General features: G+C 39.7%; 1 protein-coding gene across 2 annotated transcripts in view; it reads left to right on the top strand.

Moving 5' to 3' along the window:
- SYN3 (synapsin III) overlaps nt 1-16,555 on the top strand; it is a 188,161-nt gene that overhangs the window by 166,280 nt on the left and 5,326 nt on the right. The window contains exons 8-13 of one of the 2 annotated variants that reach the window (XM_072400159.1): nt 2,989-3,131; nt 8,396-8,470; nt 10,055-10,157; nt 13,060-13,194; nt 14,896-15,031; nt 16,199-16,499. In XM_072400159.1, coding sequence (XP_072256260.1) covers nt 2,989-3,131; nt 8,396-8,470; nt 10,055-10,157; nt 13,060-13,194; nt 14,896-15,031; nt 16,199-16,499 — 893 coding nt within the window. The remainder of the gene's footprint in view (nt 1-2,988; nt 3,132-8,395; nt 8,471-10,054; nt 10,158-13,059; nt 13,195-14,895; nt 15,032-16,198; nt 16,500-16,555) is intronic. The other variant, XM_072400160.1, reaches the window with a different exon arrangement.

The following is a 16,555-nucleotide window of genomic DNA, read 5'->3' as shown; positions in this document are numbered from 1 at the left end:
ATCCGGCAGGTCGGTCGTCCGGACGATGGACGACACCGACTGTACACACGGCAGATTTTCGCCCGATAATTGGCCAATGCAGATTATCGGGCGATAAAAATCTGACGTGTGTACGTAGCTTTAGTAACTTCTCAGGTGTCCCCAGCCCAAAAGCAGTCAGTGTGCCGGATCTTGAAATGAGTTATCCAATATTAAAAATGCATTTACAAATATCAGTCTAGAGGCATGGATGTCCCTAGGTAGATTGTATTTGATGAAGACCACCCTAAGTAATGCTCACAATTAGAGGCTGAGCCTCTATGACTAAATAAACTGGAAGCTCTTCGGGGCAGGGTCCTCTCCTCCTGTATCACTGTCTGTATTAGTCTGTCATTTGCAATCCCTATTTAATGTACAGCACTGCGTAATATGTTGGCGCTATATAAATCCTGTTTAATAATAATAATAATAATAATAATCCAAATTGAATCCAAAATTATTGAAACAACATCGCAAAGCTCATCCAGCTTACATTCATTTGCATCCTTTTTGCTGCAGCCAGATTCTAGGAAGCTTCTTTTAGGGTGACAGAGTGCTTACAGAATAGCAATGCACGGGCAATGTATAGTTAACATCCCCAGCTGCTAGTTAGCAGTTTAGCTTCACCGTTCAGTAACTCCACATGTGTTTGTACTGTAGTGTGAAATAAACCTAACCAGTCATATACTGATCTGTCCTGGATCCAGTAAGATATGGGCTGTACAGTTTGTCACCACTGCAATACCTGCAGGAACCATGTATTCTGCACTCTCCATTAAGTTCTAAGTGTTTATGCTCCACTCTTGGATGAAAAATGGATTGTCCAAATATCTGACCAAACATTGCAGAGTCTTCAAACCGGTCTGGGAAGTTTTAGGAAGTTTGTTCTCACTGTACAGCTGATATACTGGATCATAGACAGGTAAGTACTGATGGGGAAGCTGGATGAACTACAACGTAAGTGTAAAGACACCAAACACATCATTACACATGACTGAAGGATTCATCAATACCAGTGCCTCTTTTTAGCAAGTACTCTAAGTAAATGCTAACAAGCAGGTTCTCGTAAAAAGAACAGGCAATGTCTCTTCTGCAATAAAATAACTTACCTGCCTGTTCACAGGTAACTAAAATCACCTCCACCCAGCCCCCTTCACTTGGGATCTTTGTCAGTCTTGATTGGCCAGACCGGAATGACGAATCTCCCACACATGCTCACAGGTGTTCATTTGTTCCGAGTAGAAAGCTATGCTGATATTGTACACTGATCTGCACATTGACCAACTCACTGTACATTGTACAAAAGACTGAACAGGCAGATAAGTTGTTTTATCGTAGAAGAGACATAGCCTGTCTGTTCTGCAATGTTCATGATTTTTTCATTTTTAAGTTTAATTCCACTTTAACTAAACTTTAACTTAAGTTTAGTTTCACTTTAACTAAAGTTCCACTTTAACTAAAAACTAAAATCAGCCACCGATACGGATTTTGATTGAAAGCTAACCCTTGAAGGAAATGCTGGTTTTGATATTTTTTTCTTTAATGCCTTATCCATTTGTTTTTATTGTTGGTTGGAGTTCTGCTTTAAGCCCTTGGACTTCATGAATAACTTTAGCTATATCCAGAATGACCTCCTTTAAGAGATGTTGCTTTGTCTGACTTAGTATATGATATCGCTCAGTAAAGTACAGCGATAGTGTGTAACAGAGCTCTGACTCCCTAATCACAAACATAACATTTATTCGGTTTTGTCAATCCTGCACATTTTTTATACCACACGTCTCACCAATGACTCACCAGAAGATCTGAAGGAATGCGGAGCACGTGGTCCGGAATGTGCCACACGTGGACGGACAATATAACCGCTCTATTTCTGTATCTGTGCATGGGTGGAAGCACTGTGGGAACTGCAAATAAAAACATATTTACCATGGAAATAAATTCCCAGTGTATCCGCTGACATTTGTCTCATCTGATAAAGCCAATGCCTTGTTATGTTTGTGTTTGCAGCTGGGAAACTGATATCAGTGAAATGATTTCCTGTGTAACATTGCAGATTAATATGAAGATTTCATTTTTGTCATTGATAAGCCAGGCTTTAGCTTGTGGATGTGCTGTCGGGATTAATGCAAACTCAGTCACTAGAATCTCACTCAAGCTATATGTAACCTGGTAATGTCACTTCACACGTCTGTAGTCTTTGTAAACCAGTTTTTTATTCAAAGCCCATTTACATCAGATTATTTAGCGTTAAGGTAGATTGCATTTAGGAAATGTATTTTATTGCAAAAGAAAAACCTGACCCTATTTAAATGCAACCCGTGGCATGTAGGTTGTGATATACCTATTGTAGCTGTGTGTTGGGGTTCCATAAATGAATGGCAATGCAATGCACCACTGATTATGCATTCTCATTTCTTTATCATATTCAGTAACACTTTAAAAAAGCTTGTGATTTACAGCATGATACCACAAAGATTAGATGTGAAGGCATCCTAAAATTTTACCCATTACCGTGAAGGTTCTTGCTGGGGATTACGACTTATACAAAAAAGGTCTTTTCAATTGTTGTGGCCCAATGTGACATGACGTCTTTGGTGGAGCAAACAAAACTAAGTTGTAAAAAGTGATCAAAACAGTAAAGCAAACTAAATTTCATAAAAATAGGGTTTAGATTTTTTTAAGGATGCTGTTGATAAGGGCTGCAATGATACACCTGTCTGCAGATTCATCAGAACTGACAATAGAAGTAATTCAGTTCATGTGATTGAGGTTCCATTAAATACTGAGTGGTGTCCATTATTAGATAAGTATAGCTGTTTGTGTTGCCCCATTGGAGAAGTGTTCCTTAATTCCTGTCCTGGCTAATTACATCATTCCCCATGACCTCCTTGTGAGGCCTTATACTTTCTGAATGTTTCAATTATTATTAGATTGAATCCAAACAGTTTCTTTTTTTTTCGTCTTCAGGTAAAGGTGGATAATCAGTATGACTTCCAGGATATGGCCAGCATTGTGGCCATGGCAAAGACCTACGTGACCACTGAGCCATTCATAGACTCCAAATATGACATCCGTATCCAGAAAATCGGCAATAACTACAAAGCCTATATGTAAGTGTTTGGTATACAACACGTGTGGGATGTGTGATATTAGAAGGAAGTGTGCAAGCATAACATGAAAACAATATCAGCCAAATCTATGTTTGCTTTTCATCCCTGTCAGTCTTTTGGATTTCTGTTGCCAATTTGCAACCAACAATAATACATCCATGTCAGTTGATATGAATATGTTTGGACTGAACGCAGCCCCTGTTTTTCCATGTAAAGTTTAGTCACTTTAATAGGAAAATATCACTTTGCTCCTTTCAATTATGGTAAGCCAACAATTTCCTGACCAAAAACCTGACACAAACCTCTTCAAAATTATTTATTTGACATTTTGTGTAACTATAATGAGAGTGGATAGGGAACATATACAAGAGCCCTGACAGAAACCAAAATTCTAAAAAGGTTTTTGCACATGATTTATCAACATTTAGTTGGTATGTAATAAACAAGAGAGACACCTGGTATGAACAAAATGCATTGATTCCATTTTTACTGCAGCTCTGACTTTTTCCATTGGTCATTACCAAAATGTATTAGTAATAGAGCAAACAATATGAAAGGCAGATAGAAAGTCCATCTTCTCTCAGCCTTCACACAGCTAGATTGCATACCACCGAATCATATATAGCTTTCTTTTCTTACCAAAACTCTTGTGCAAAGTGTGATATATAAAATATATATAAGGCAACTGCTCACAGTACATATTTAAAATTCAAGGATCCACTCCCTAAATTAGTTTTGAGTTTGTTTTAATAAATCAATGTATTATAATGAACTGTTGTCATTTTAACTGGTCCTAATTTGTGCACAATGTAGCACAGCAATTATATTGGTGTATGGGTTAAACCTTGTATGTGGTGAGGTCACTGAAGCTCCGTTGAAGTTTCTCCCTTGCTTCATCTATTTATTTAAGTTGCGTAGCTGACGCCACTGGCCTGAGCACATCCAGAAATGAAGGTCCTTCCCAGCGACATGAACACAAATGATTACTGGAAAGCACTCTACCACAAGGTGGCTGGGTTCAGCTGAGAGAGGAACATGTGGTTGGAGGATGAGGCAATTCTGAGAGGTGTCCTAGATGTGATGGGAGAACTCCCTGGTGACTCAGATGAGGTTTCCTTTCAGTGGAGTCACCAGAGGACAGGCGGACATCCCACCCTTCACCTGATCTCCAAGCAGCTGAATCAGCCTTTTACGTCAAGAACCTCCTTAGCCACAGAGATTTTGCTGATACTTTCCTACGTGGAAATATTTACATTAGTCTCAAACATAAAGCACACATTGACTTTTGTCAGGGGGAAACCCGAGGCTAAACATCTTATTATGCAGTGTAAGGAAGTTTTAACCTGGTGGAAGATTATGGGATCATGGGGTCCATCCAGTCCTGCTGTACTAAAGACACACCTGCTGTGCACCTGGTCACCGTGCTTTCATCCTAACCTAGCACACTACCGTGTTTCCCCGAAAAAAAAGACACGGTCTTAAATTTGTTTTACCTCTGAAAATCGCATTAGGGCTTAATTTAAGGGGATGTCTTTATTTTTCGCCAAAAAAATCTATATTTATTCATGTACAAAAATCTGTATTTACCAAAACCTGTAACCAATATTACAATGCTAGAAAAAGATACCTCTTTGTTACCCGTGACCTGTCAAAATCACAGATTTCTTCTGTTATAAACAAGAAGTCATGAATAAGAATGGACAAAAATGAATAATGAAAAAAAACACAGCTTCATAAGCAAACAAGTGCAACATAACAAGAAAATGTGCTGACAATTAACATGTGACTCATAGAGGAACATGCAGACGCAGAAACAAAACTTCCAAAGCTTTGTTGACCACAAACAGTAACCAATATAAATCTGAGTAAAAGCAAAAATACCAAATCAATTAATAAATATGCATTGCTGCTGATGGATGAAATACTAGCAAGGACCCTTTGAAAAGAGAATCCACCAAGCACCTATTAGTTGTAGTGTCACACCAGATTACCGTAGGGTAACTAACTATGCGGTTTCTTCACCCCTTGCTCCAGTGCTTTGAAAATCTCCTGCTCTCTCTCTGCTCTCTCCTTCCTTATGGTATCCCTCGGTGTACCATGTGACTGCACCCTCCGAAAAAGCCAGTAGGGCTAACTTTCGGGGTAGGTCCTATTTTCGGGGAAACACAGTATCTGCATGGAGTGTGTATGTTGTTGTCCTTGCTCTGAGTTCCTCCAGGTGCTTTGATTTCTTCTTTACAAGCAATATTATGTTAGGTTAAGATATATAAAACCTAACTGAATTACATTAAGTTTTTATAAAGCACTGTGTGTCATAAACAGTTGCCATTTTTTTTACATAAAATACTTCTACGTTTTATTGCATCTCAGTGCTAATTGTAGGCAATGTATGTTAACTTTTGCTCCAGCAATGGCTGCACAGCATTTCAGGCACAGAAATACCCCCATAGCTATGAATTTTTCTAAAGGCAGTGAAGCATTTGGACATTGATGTGCACCTACATTTTTGGGTCAGTAATTTACTAGGTGGTATAAGAATGATACTTTCAAAGACATCTCCCATAGCCCCTATACTTCTGGATTCTTTTTAATTCTCTTCTAAACAAACTTCCTCTATATAAACTTCCTCTTATATCTAGAGATATTACATAGCAAGATTTTCCTGCATTTTAAAAATTCTATTTGCAACTTACAGCATGCCATTCTTGTAAAATTGAAACAACACATTACTGTCTGTATAATTCCATTCAATAAAAGGATTAAGAAGACATTTACTTCAAGGTTTAGGTTTCTAGTGCCAGTCTGTAGGCACCCTGTGACTACAATATAGCTATATGATTGTTTCTTCGAGGGAATAAGGATTAATGTGAATAGCAGATAAAAAAAAGAAACAAGAAATCACCAGCACTCATGTGATCCTTATTTCATTTGTCAATTGTAACGTGTCACAGGGTAACTATGCACTTGGGAGCACATCCTCTTACCCTGTTATATCATCGTCTATTAATACTTTACTTCAGTCATTCTAAATGTGGCACCCTAGCATTCCTCAAAACGTTTGTTAGGGGTTCCCCGAGCTTAAACCGATTGACCTCCCATATGATGGTGACCTCACAGTTTTGTGGCCACTGCCACTGGCAACATCAACAGCATGACATCAGCTCTCCTTTTAGCTCTCTGTAAGGGGGGCATTCTTTTCACGTGCCTACAATGTAAGGTGTATTTTTCCCATGAACCTCCTATGGTTTTAGTGGGGGTTTCTCAAGACCTGAAAATGATTTCAAGGGTTCCTCAAGGGTAAAAAGTTTGATAAAGGTTGTTTCTATATCCATTAGTCCAATATAATCCAGTATATATCTGTATATTCAAATAGTGGACAAACTCCATCTTCAAAAAAGTAAAAGGGCATATAAAATAATATAAAGAAAAGACATGAACTGGTGTGGGATTGTTGGTGGCAGTCTAACAATAGTTGTTATTATGGTATTATCAAATCTTGCAATAGCTTAAATAAAACAAATTGCACAGAAAGAGAAATAAAAAATGAAGCAACATACTTTAAGTAGGATGTAAAAAACACACCAATGCAATATTTTTCTAATTCGGTATGTTTAATGTTTGTTTGCTTGTTTTTGTTTATTTTTGCTATAACACTTTGCAGAGTATTTGGTTACACACATTTCCCTGCACACCCATAAATCATGCGAGTGTGTGAGGCCACTAGGCGTGTGGATTGTTATTCTCCCTGTCAGGGTCATTAGCTGGGCCCCGGGTCCTGGCGTGACTCGTATGATTAATGTGTGCGGCCAGATGACCCCATATGACGTTTGCATAGGGCATTAAGTGACGTGATTGTAGGCCCAGCCTGAGGGGAAAGTGTGATTTCTGTACATATCCCCCTGGCCAGGCTCAGGAAGTGCATGGCACACACCCCAGGGCTCCCAGCGTGTTCTCTTGGCATCACAGAAACGTTAAACAATACAGCGCTCTGTGCGACACATGGCGGAGACGGAGATCTGCTCCAAGGCCTAGGCCAAACGCCTTCAGCCTAATGTAGGATGACATTTAAGGGAGAAAAAATAAAATGATGAGAATGTCATTACCAAAAGCAACATACACAGTGTCGACACAGGCCTATTGGTGTTATGGGGGCCACAAACCATTCATTATCGATTACAATATTGAACGATGCAATATACATAGTATTGTTCAGCACTTTTGCACAAAAATAAACATTTTGAATACAAATACAGTCTGTTAGTTGTAAATGTAAACTAGCTGATAAAAAATTAAAACCAAATTGATTTGAAAAACTATCATTTTTTGCACATATTTGTTTAATTATTCAATCAGAAGCGATTACTGAAATTGTGCTATGACAAATCGTTATGTCAGTGCAAACATCACTAGCCTTCGGGGTAAGGTCCTTTGGAACACAGAACAGGCAAAAATCATTCCAGACCACTGAAAAAGAATCTTCTCCTGCATTGGAATAAAATTTTGCCTTTTCTGCTTTCCACCTCTACTTGGAAGGAAGGTGACGCCATACTCACTTTGTGGGCAAAATCACTAGTATGTTATATTTCTAACTTCATTTTTTACAGGTGCATTTTTACTTACATATTGCCTGAAAAGGGGCATAAAAGTATCATCCATTGAAAAGCACATTGTCTACAGAGCTCAGTTGCTCAATCTGTAATTAACCATAAAATTAAATGTATTAAAAGGGCGAGCTTTTATTAGACATGGCCTCAGTTATAGTCAGTCAATCATCAGCTACAGTCAATAGAGTGGTTTGAGTACTAGTGTATTCTGCCTTTTTAGGTAATTCATAATACTCTGTGAATATGTTATTGTAGAACAAAAACTGCATACAGTAACATAATCTTTGGTCACTGTGGAGAAGAGGAGAATCAATCTATGGCATGGTGGCACTTAGGCTAGCAGGATAATGAGCCCAGGGATTGATAGATGTGGTTGGTGTTGGTTGTAAGAAAGGTTTTGATTGGAGTTCTACTTTAAGGGGAACTTTTTTAAAGCAGTAAACCTGACATTTACCGAAACATTCCCTACTGGGGAATCTTCTAGGCGAATGTGTTTTAAAGGCAGAAATTGATTAACCACCAGGGAATGTTTCAGTGAATGTCAGATTAACTGCCTGATAAATAGACCCCTAATGCTTCAAAATGTGTATATTAGCATTTCGTGCATGAAAAAAATGTGTGACTTTACTGTAGCATTGCTGACCTTACCTAATGTTGCAGGAGGACATCAATATCTGGGAACTGGAAGGCAAACACTGGATCAGCCATGTTGGAGCAGATTGCTATGACTGACAGGTGAGCCCCCAACTCTACTAATACCCAGCAGGTAAAAATTTTGAAAGATTATTGTGGCATTTAAAAAGCCAACCTAATTCCATCTTCTCAGTTTGGGAAATAGAACCCTTCAGCATATAAAATTCTCCACTCATTTAATGGCCATCTTTTTTATAGATGATAAAATCATAAGTGAGGCTGAACTCCAGGAACAACCATTTAAATAACTTGATGGTTAGAAGATGCAAACCTCTGCTTTGACTCCTGGTTGTATAGAAAAATTCCACCCCTAGGCTTTACTACTCTGATTAGAGGGTGTGCATAGCAAGGTACTATGCTTCATAAATGGTGACACAGCAATACCATAATGAGATTTTGGATACAAATCTAAAATACATTAGAAGCTCAGGGTTCCCCCACGGGTAATTGCCGGTTCCAAATAAATGTAGTTTCTGGTTAACTTGGGTTTCTCAGCCATTCAGCACTAGACATGAATGAGAAGACTTGTCCCTATTCACCTCTAGTGCTGAATGGCTGAGAAAAGGGAAACCTTGATGACGTTTGAGCTGTCATCAGGGTTTCCCTTTTCTCAGCCAATCAAGGAGTGGAGCAATCAGCAAAACTCTGCTCTCCTGACAGCTCCACTCTCCTGATTGCTCCCATAGCCCTAGCGGAGATGTGGTACATGTTCTTGGATGCAAAACACATGCCACAGCTCCGCTAAAGCTACAGGGACAATCAAGAAAGCGGAGCTGTCGGGTGCCGGCTATCTGAGTTTTCCGGTTAACTGAGTTCCGGATAACCAGGTTCTTCTGTAAATTGCTGCTTTTGGTCAGGGCAGCGCAACACTGTTATTTGCTGTTACATTGCTGTCACATGCAGTGCAGGTGTACTGGGAGAGTGCAGTAGGGTGCCAATCACATTGAATGGCACCAAACTGCACAACGCATATAAGTGCCAATGTAGCGCACTGGAGTAAATGGCAAGACCAGGACAGCCTGGATTTAGAGGAAGTGGGTTGAATGATTCTTTTCATCTTTTGAAGGAAAAGAAGTACTGCAGTGGATAGTACAAGTTTCAACCTAAAGGTGTGTATTGCAAAAAGGCTGCTTTTTATTTATTATTATTATTTTTTTTTTTTTTTTTTTTAACGAGCTGTCTATTTTCTTTTCAAGTGAATACCCTAACAGAGTGATGAAAGCTCCCTGCCATAAATTGACACAATATGTGTTATGTGCCTAATGCAGAATTACCCTAAAGCTACATACACATTCTAGATTATTATAACAAACAAACGGTTGTGAATATCTAGCATGTGTACAGCAGCTCTCCAAAATTGTTCATCAATCTGTCCCATTGGATCACGGAACAACTCAGCAAAAAATGGCTATCAATATGCACAAAGGAACGTCTTGTGTACAAAGAGTGGCATAGCTTCTAAATAAAGGTGAGTATTGCAGAAAAGGCTGTTTGCGTTAGGAACTATTTACTTTTCCACAAATCCAAAACTAACACAGAGAAAATCATGCAAGATTGCTCATTATACACCACAAGACAACTTATTTTACTGAATGCACATAACTCTTCCCTGTTCTTTTATTACAGATATCGCTTATGGGTGGATTCCTGCTCTGAACTTTTTGGCGGTCTGGACATCTGTGCTGTGAAAGCTGTCCACAGTAAAGACGGCAAAGATTTTATCATTGAGGTGAGTTACTGAGTAAGAAAACATCCACACTTTATAGTCAGGACATCAAAGGGAACATTTTCCCTTTTCTACTTATTAGGGCGCCGTAGCTCCACTTCCACAGCCAACAGGTGGATAAAGAGCGAGAGAGCGCTCCCTCATAAAATACTAGACGAATGTATGTCCACGTGACTTGGGAAGAGACGGAGGGGCAATGTGACCTTCTGGAGGCTTCTGGGAAATAGCAGCAGCCATGACTTCACACATGAGTAACACAAAAGGAAAAATCTTGTTTATGCAGCGGAACTAAAATATACTGTAAAATACTCAACTCTACACATCTTCAATTTGAAAGGTATTCGTCTGCTAATAAAAAGTCACAATTGATATTTTGGCACACAGTACTAGAATATTTCTAAACTTATTTTACTACTCTTTTGTATATATTGTACAGGCAGAAGTAAAACTACGTAAATAAAATACGCTAGATAATTGTTGCCTCCTGCCTGTCCTCCCCCCTCTACTTTTCAATAGAATTGAACAGCGCTAAGTGTACAGCAGTCATTTGTTCTAATGTTACTGGAAACAATCAGGAAAAATCATCTCCAGCGATAGAAAAGTAACATCTGTATGCAGTTTAAGGCCAAAATGACACTTGCAATCCTGAAAAGTCACTCTCTTTTGGAACGCTCGTTACTACACTTTCTCCATACCCCAAGCCTGGAAACCTTCAAATGTCCCCTTAAAATTCTATTCTTCAAATAAGCAAACATCTCTCCCCCACACATAAACCAGCTACCCAAAAACCTTCTGCATTCACTGCTCCAGCTTTGTCACCTTCTCGTCTCTGGATTGTAAATAAACAAGTTCGGGGTTGTCTCCCTATTTTTTGTCTTTGGTGCAATGGCTCTACCTAAACACTTTGCTGCTGGTTGCTTTGTACTTTGTATATAATATTATTATTACACAATATTTATATAGCACTGACATATTACACAGTGCTTTGCAAAGTCTATAGTCATGTCACCAGCTGACCCTCAAAGGGGCTCACAATCTAATGTCCCTACCATGGTCATATGTTAATGTCTTTATGTATGTTAATCTTATTATAGTCTTTGGTCAATTTTTTGGGATGAAGCTAATTAACCTAAGTACATGTTTATGGAATGTGGGAGGAAACCGGAGGAACCCACGCAAGCAGGAGAACCTGCAAACTCCATGCAAATAGTGTCCTGGCCGAAATTTGAACTTAGGACCTGAAGGTGCACAAAGGCCAGAGTGCTAACCTCTGAGCCTCTGTGCTGCCCATATATACTTTGTATATACTTTGGTATTGGACATTCCTACTGTACAGGTAAAAAAAATTCTTACTTCAAGATTACAAAAAATCATACCTTGCTAGTGCTACTTGTACCAATGTCAGGTGCACTTAATGACATATCACTAGGTGGTCATTGTGGTTCCTCTCACTTCCTTCTTCATCACCTCTGTGTCTTGCAGTGATATATGGACTTTCTTCTGGTTAGTGACAGGCCCTTATGACTAACGTAATATTTTTGGTACACTCTTTGCTAGGAATGCTAATATCTTCCCCAAATGCTGCCATAGGCTTTGGGTCACTGTGTCATTGTACTCTGCAGTGCATGTAATATCCGCCGCTGACAGCTTTTTAATGCCTCGTTAGCTATTGTTGCAGCATAACTGCACGCTCAACTCACTGTAAAACCTTCATGATCTAATAAGTAAACTGCAATCTGTGAGGAGTGTAACAGTCAAGCATTAAGGTGTTAGTCCATCAGGAAGGGATATTATGGCTATAGTTGGGGTCTGGCAGGCTGAGTCATCTGCTTTAGTGTTCACACTCCTTCTGTTTCCATAATCACAAGTGAATAAAAATGCATATACAGTACAGGCAAAACTTTTTTTTTTTAGTTTTGGGTTAAATAGGGAAAGATTTTATTCCTTATCAAGATATTTTTTGTCTTTGTACCATTGGGAAAATGTCCCTTCACTTCCTGCTTCAGAAATGTAACTGGACGTTAGTGGGAATCTCAGAAAATAATGGGTTTAACCTGACAGCTGTCCCCAGTATCCTCACTGGAAGATTTCTCCTAAGCTCTTGTTATGGGTACAACTTTAAAATTCATGATTTTCCATCACTTTTGTCTTGGTGATAATGGTCACTGATACAAATAAAAAGATAATTCTTTCCATCACACTGATAGAGATTTATTCCTTCCACATACTATCTAATTAAAAAAAAAAAAGTTTGCCTAGAAGTAAAGTGTAATATCTAAGAACTAATGTGTTGAGATCTCATCAGTAGAGTTCTTTTGATTTAAGAACAACCCCAGGCAACTACATACATAGTTGAATTACATGTGTTTTAGTGTTGTTAGAGTTTTTAATATTTTAGCTCCATTCACTTTTTTTAGCAGTGCAAAAGATGTTGGGCCCTAACATGGCCAAACAAAGCAGTCCCCAATCCTGTGTGTGGAGTGTTATGATCTGGGGTTGCTTCATTTGGTTAGGTTTAGGTACAGCAACATTATGTGTGCAAAAATGAAGTCAGCTGATTACCAGAAATACTGAATAACCAGGTTTTTCCAGCAATGGATCTCTTTCTTGTTGTGATGGCACGGCATGTTCCAAGATGACAACGCCAGGATTCATCAGGCTCAGATTGTCAGCGGTTTTCACAGCAGTTCAACTCTCTCATCATCAATGCAAGATCCTGGTGAAAAATGAATGCAACTCTGGACAGAAATAAATGTTGTGACATTGCATACGCTGATCCAAACTATAACATGTGTTTTGTAATCAAAGCTAAAAGTGGTCCATGGTCCAAAAAATATCAGAGCATGTGACTTTTTTTATTGGCCGGGCAGGGTATGTCCACAGTAACCATTTCTTCTCTCCCCAGGTGATGGACAGCTCCATGCCTTTGATTGGGGAACACGTAGAAGAAGACCGCCAGCTGGTGGCTGATCTTGTGGTTTCAAAGATGACGCAGCATGTCCAGATGAAGTCACCAAGCTCATCTCAGCCCAGACAACAGGTACATACAAAGAAACATCAGAAACATTTACTGTAAGTCTCTGAAACTCAGGAACAAACTTACAGTTGACCTTTCCAGTTTGCTACAGAAAAAACACCTAGCCATACATCTCTACAACCAGAACATACCTAGCAAAAAGAAATGCTCAACCACTGTTTAGTCTGGTCCTTGTTCTAGACAAACTGTCCAAGGAGCCCACAAATGTGAAAGCTGCCATTGTTGACTTCTGAAGCTTGAAGTAGTAAGTGGAAAAATCTGCACACTTTTAAGTCGGTCTCTCTGGATGAAGGACCGGGCTTAGGATGGCAGCTCTGGAATCTGTACATCAAAAAACAACTGTGCAGTGGCTGTGGCCACACTTCTGTTCTGACAAGTTCTCTACGACCTCATAAACTTAACCTTGACACTAGCCTAACACCTAAACAAAGCCATAACACTGATGTTATTGTTGTAAGACACAGGCCTCTGATTTAGGTTTTCAGTAGAATAGGGAAATGTTAGAACCCCTGGTTGTGTTTTATTGATGTCTTTGTGCTTTTTTGGAAGATTCACTCCTCTGTTTGTCCTGGTGAATGTTGTCAGTGGAACATATATGATGGGAAATTCAGGTTTCCAGTTGTTCCTAGGACTGGAAAAGAGTGGAAATTTGGGGAAACTTGTGAGAAACCGACAAGGAATGTCCAAGAGGGGATTACTCACGCTCTAAAAATATATTTGGAGAAACCCCTGCTCACGTCCTGTTGTATCCCAAGACAGTTAGCGAGGGTGATCCTCCCAGTGGGACAGACGTTCTAACCATTCCACACAATCCAAAATTATTTTTTTTCTGAATTTAGATATACAAATAAAAATTAAGCAAGATTGTTTCAGGTTTTCTATTTTATAGAGAGTCTTGTGATTCCTCTCAGTCCCCCACCATCCATATTCCTGGTATTTCTGTCAGAATATAGGAACCTGAAGAGTACTAAACAAAAAAGGAAAACTTAGTTCAGGATGTAAACTTTTTTGCCTAAAGCTGCGTACACACGGCAAATTTTTCTCGCCCGATAATCGGTATCGGCCAATTATCGGGCGAAAATCTGCCGTGTGTACAGTCGGTCGTCGTCCATCGTCCGACGACCGTCCTGGCGGATCCATGGACGATGGACGACGACCGATCCTAATGAAAGGGAAGGGGAGAGCGCGCAGGAGGGTGCCGCTCCGTCGCTCTCCCCCTCCCCTGTCCATAGAGCATGAACGGTGCTGTATGTACAGCATCGTTCATGCATCGTGCAGTCTTTTCTCGTTGGAAAGGATCGTGAAAGATCCTTTCCAACGAGAAAAATTGCAGGTGTGTACGCAGCTTTAGTGCTGCCCTTCTAACCATATCGTGCTAGGCACACAAGTGACCCACAAGTGTTAGTTTGGTAAACAGCAGAAGGTCACAAAATAAAAAAAACAAGACATCCAAACCAAAAGGTCCAAAGCCTGACCTTGTCTATATTTAGTTGCATGCCAGAATGATGAGTATTTCTGAACTACCAGCCACCTAAACTAGGACTTGGTCATTGCAGAGCTGGGTGTCCTGTGTGATGTCATCTCTCTGAAGGACTACAACTCACAGCATATCCTGGCAGAGCTCAATCTTACACAGTTTGATGGCATTTTGTTGTGTTTATTAGCTGCCTCTAATTACATACAACTTTCTGTCCTCTCCTTCAGCCCCAACAAATGCAGCCACAGCCTGTAAAACCACAAATGCAGCCACAGCCTGTAAAACCACAAATGCAGCCTCCACCAGGTCCACAGGGAGCTTCAGGAGCTGCCACAGCTGCACAGCCACGGCCCCCGCCACAAGGTAAAGGCTGAACCCTATATATATATATATATATATATATATATATATATATATATATATATAGAACATTGATGAAATATATTATGTAACCAGTTTTGGCATGTGTCCATAAAGTCTGGTCTGTGTGATTTTTGGATGAATGTATAAATGTTCCATCATGATAAAAATGGTATATAGATAGAACTGAACTCACGTCTGGTTAGTCTGGTCATACACCTGTATTAGTTGTTAACAAAGTACACATTAGAAAAACTAAAATCATTGATCTGAAAGAAGCCAATCAATGTTTGATAAAAATATTAATTAAACACTGATTGGGAATTCACACCCTTCAGATAATCAACCTAGGTGAAAGATGTGGTGGGTTTGGCTGGGTACATGGGAGTGTGATCAGCAATCAGTGGGCTATTAAGCAATGCTTTGTAAGATAAAAAATACATACAAATGTTGGATTTTTATCTGAAGAGCATCACTACATCCCACTGATGTTCAATCAGTTTTTTGCTGAAATCTGATTATTATGAAGTGGAGCATGGTGTTTATCCAGGTAATTGGTTAGTAAGAAGATGCACAAGGGCAGCAAAAACATTTGGTAGATATCTAAAGGGCCTGCATTACCATTATTGAAGGAGTGTGATTCCGCTGACATCTGCTGGACATGGCTGGTAATGCACACTGACCCATAATTACTAATACTTGGCTTATTTTTTAAAGAGAAACATTTACCAAGTATATAAGCTCCACAAAGAGCCAAACAGCTCTTTCATTTGTCTCTATGGAGCCTTAGTAGGTTGGTATAAAATCAAAAGCAAGAACCAGAATCCCCACACATTTTTAGAAATTCATAAATGTAGAAAGGTGTAATGTACAAAGATTAGTCAGGGACAATTTTAAAGTAGGACAAACTGGGTAATGAACTGGCTTTCTCCAAAGCCCCAAATAACAGAATGATAGGAGACAGGGCAGAAATGATGTGCATTTAGAAACATCATATTTGCTTAGGTTTTGCCCATTTTTCTAAAACAGTATTTCCAGAAAATGTCAGTCATGGATACAATTTTGGGCTGTATAGGATCCTCAGGAATTTGAGTTGTTTTCTTTTTGTTTGTTTGTTTGTTTTTGCAATATGCATTGAACTTGTTGCTGTTTTCTGTTTGTTTTAAAAAGGTGGAGCCCGTCCAGGACAAGGCCCTACGCCCGCCAGGACAGGGGCACCACCTCAACAGAGGCTTTCTCCACAAGGACAGCAGCCTCAGACATCCCAACCTAGTTCACCACAGCCACAGAGATCTCCAAATTCTCCTCAGCTGCCCAGACCCGCCACTGGCACTCCTCCAGGCCAAACACCCAAATCCACCTCCTCCTCTCCACAGCAGTCCAGACCTCTTCCTCAGGGGCAGTCACAGTCTCAACAGGGGCAGCAGGGAGCAGCTGTCAAGTCTCAGCCACCTCCTCACCCACACCTGAAGTAAGTATTGGTTTGCAGTTTGCACAATATACAATTTTCCCAAGAATCTTATGAAG

Source organism: Pyxicephalus adspersus, chromosome 2, assembly GCF_032062135.1.
Source record: "Pyxicephalus adspersus chromosome 2, UCB_Pads_2.0, whole genome shotgun sequence".
Lineage (NCBI taxonomy): Eukaryota > Metazoa > Chordata > Amphibia > Anura > Pyxicephalidae > Pyxicephalus > Pyxicephalus adspersus.
The sequence above is the reverse complement of the archived record's forward strand: the minus strand, read 5'-3'. Positions and strand labels throughout refer to the sequence as shown.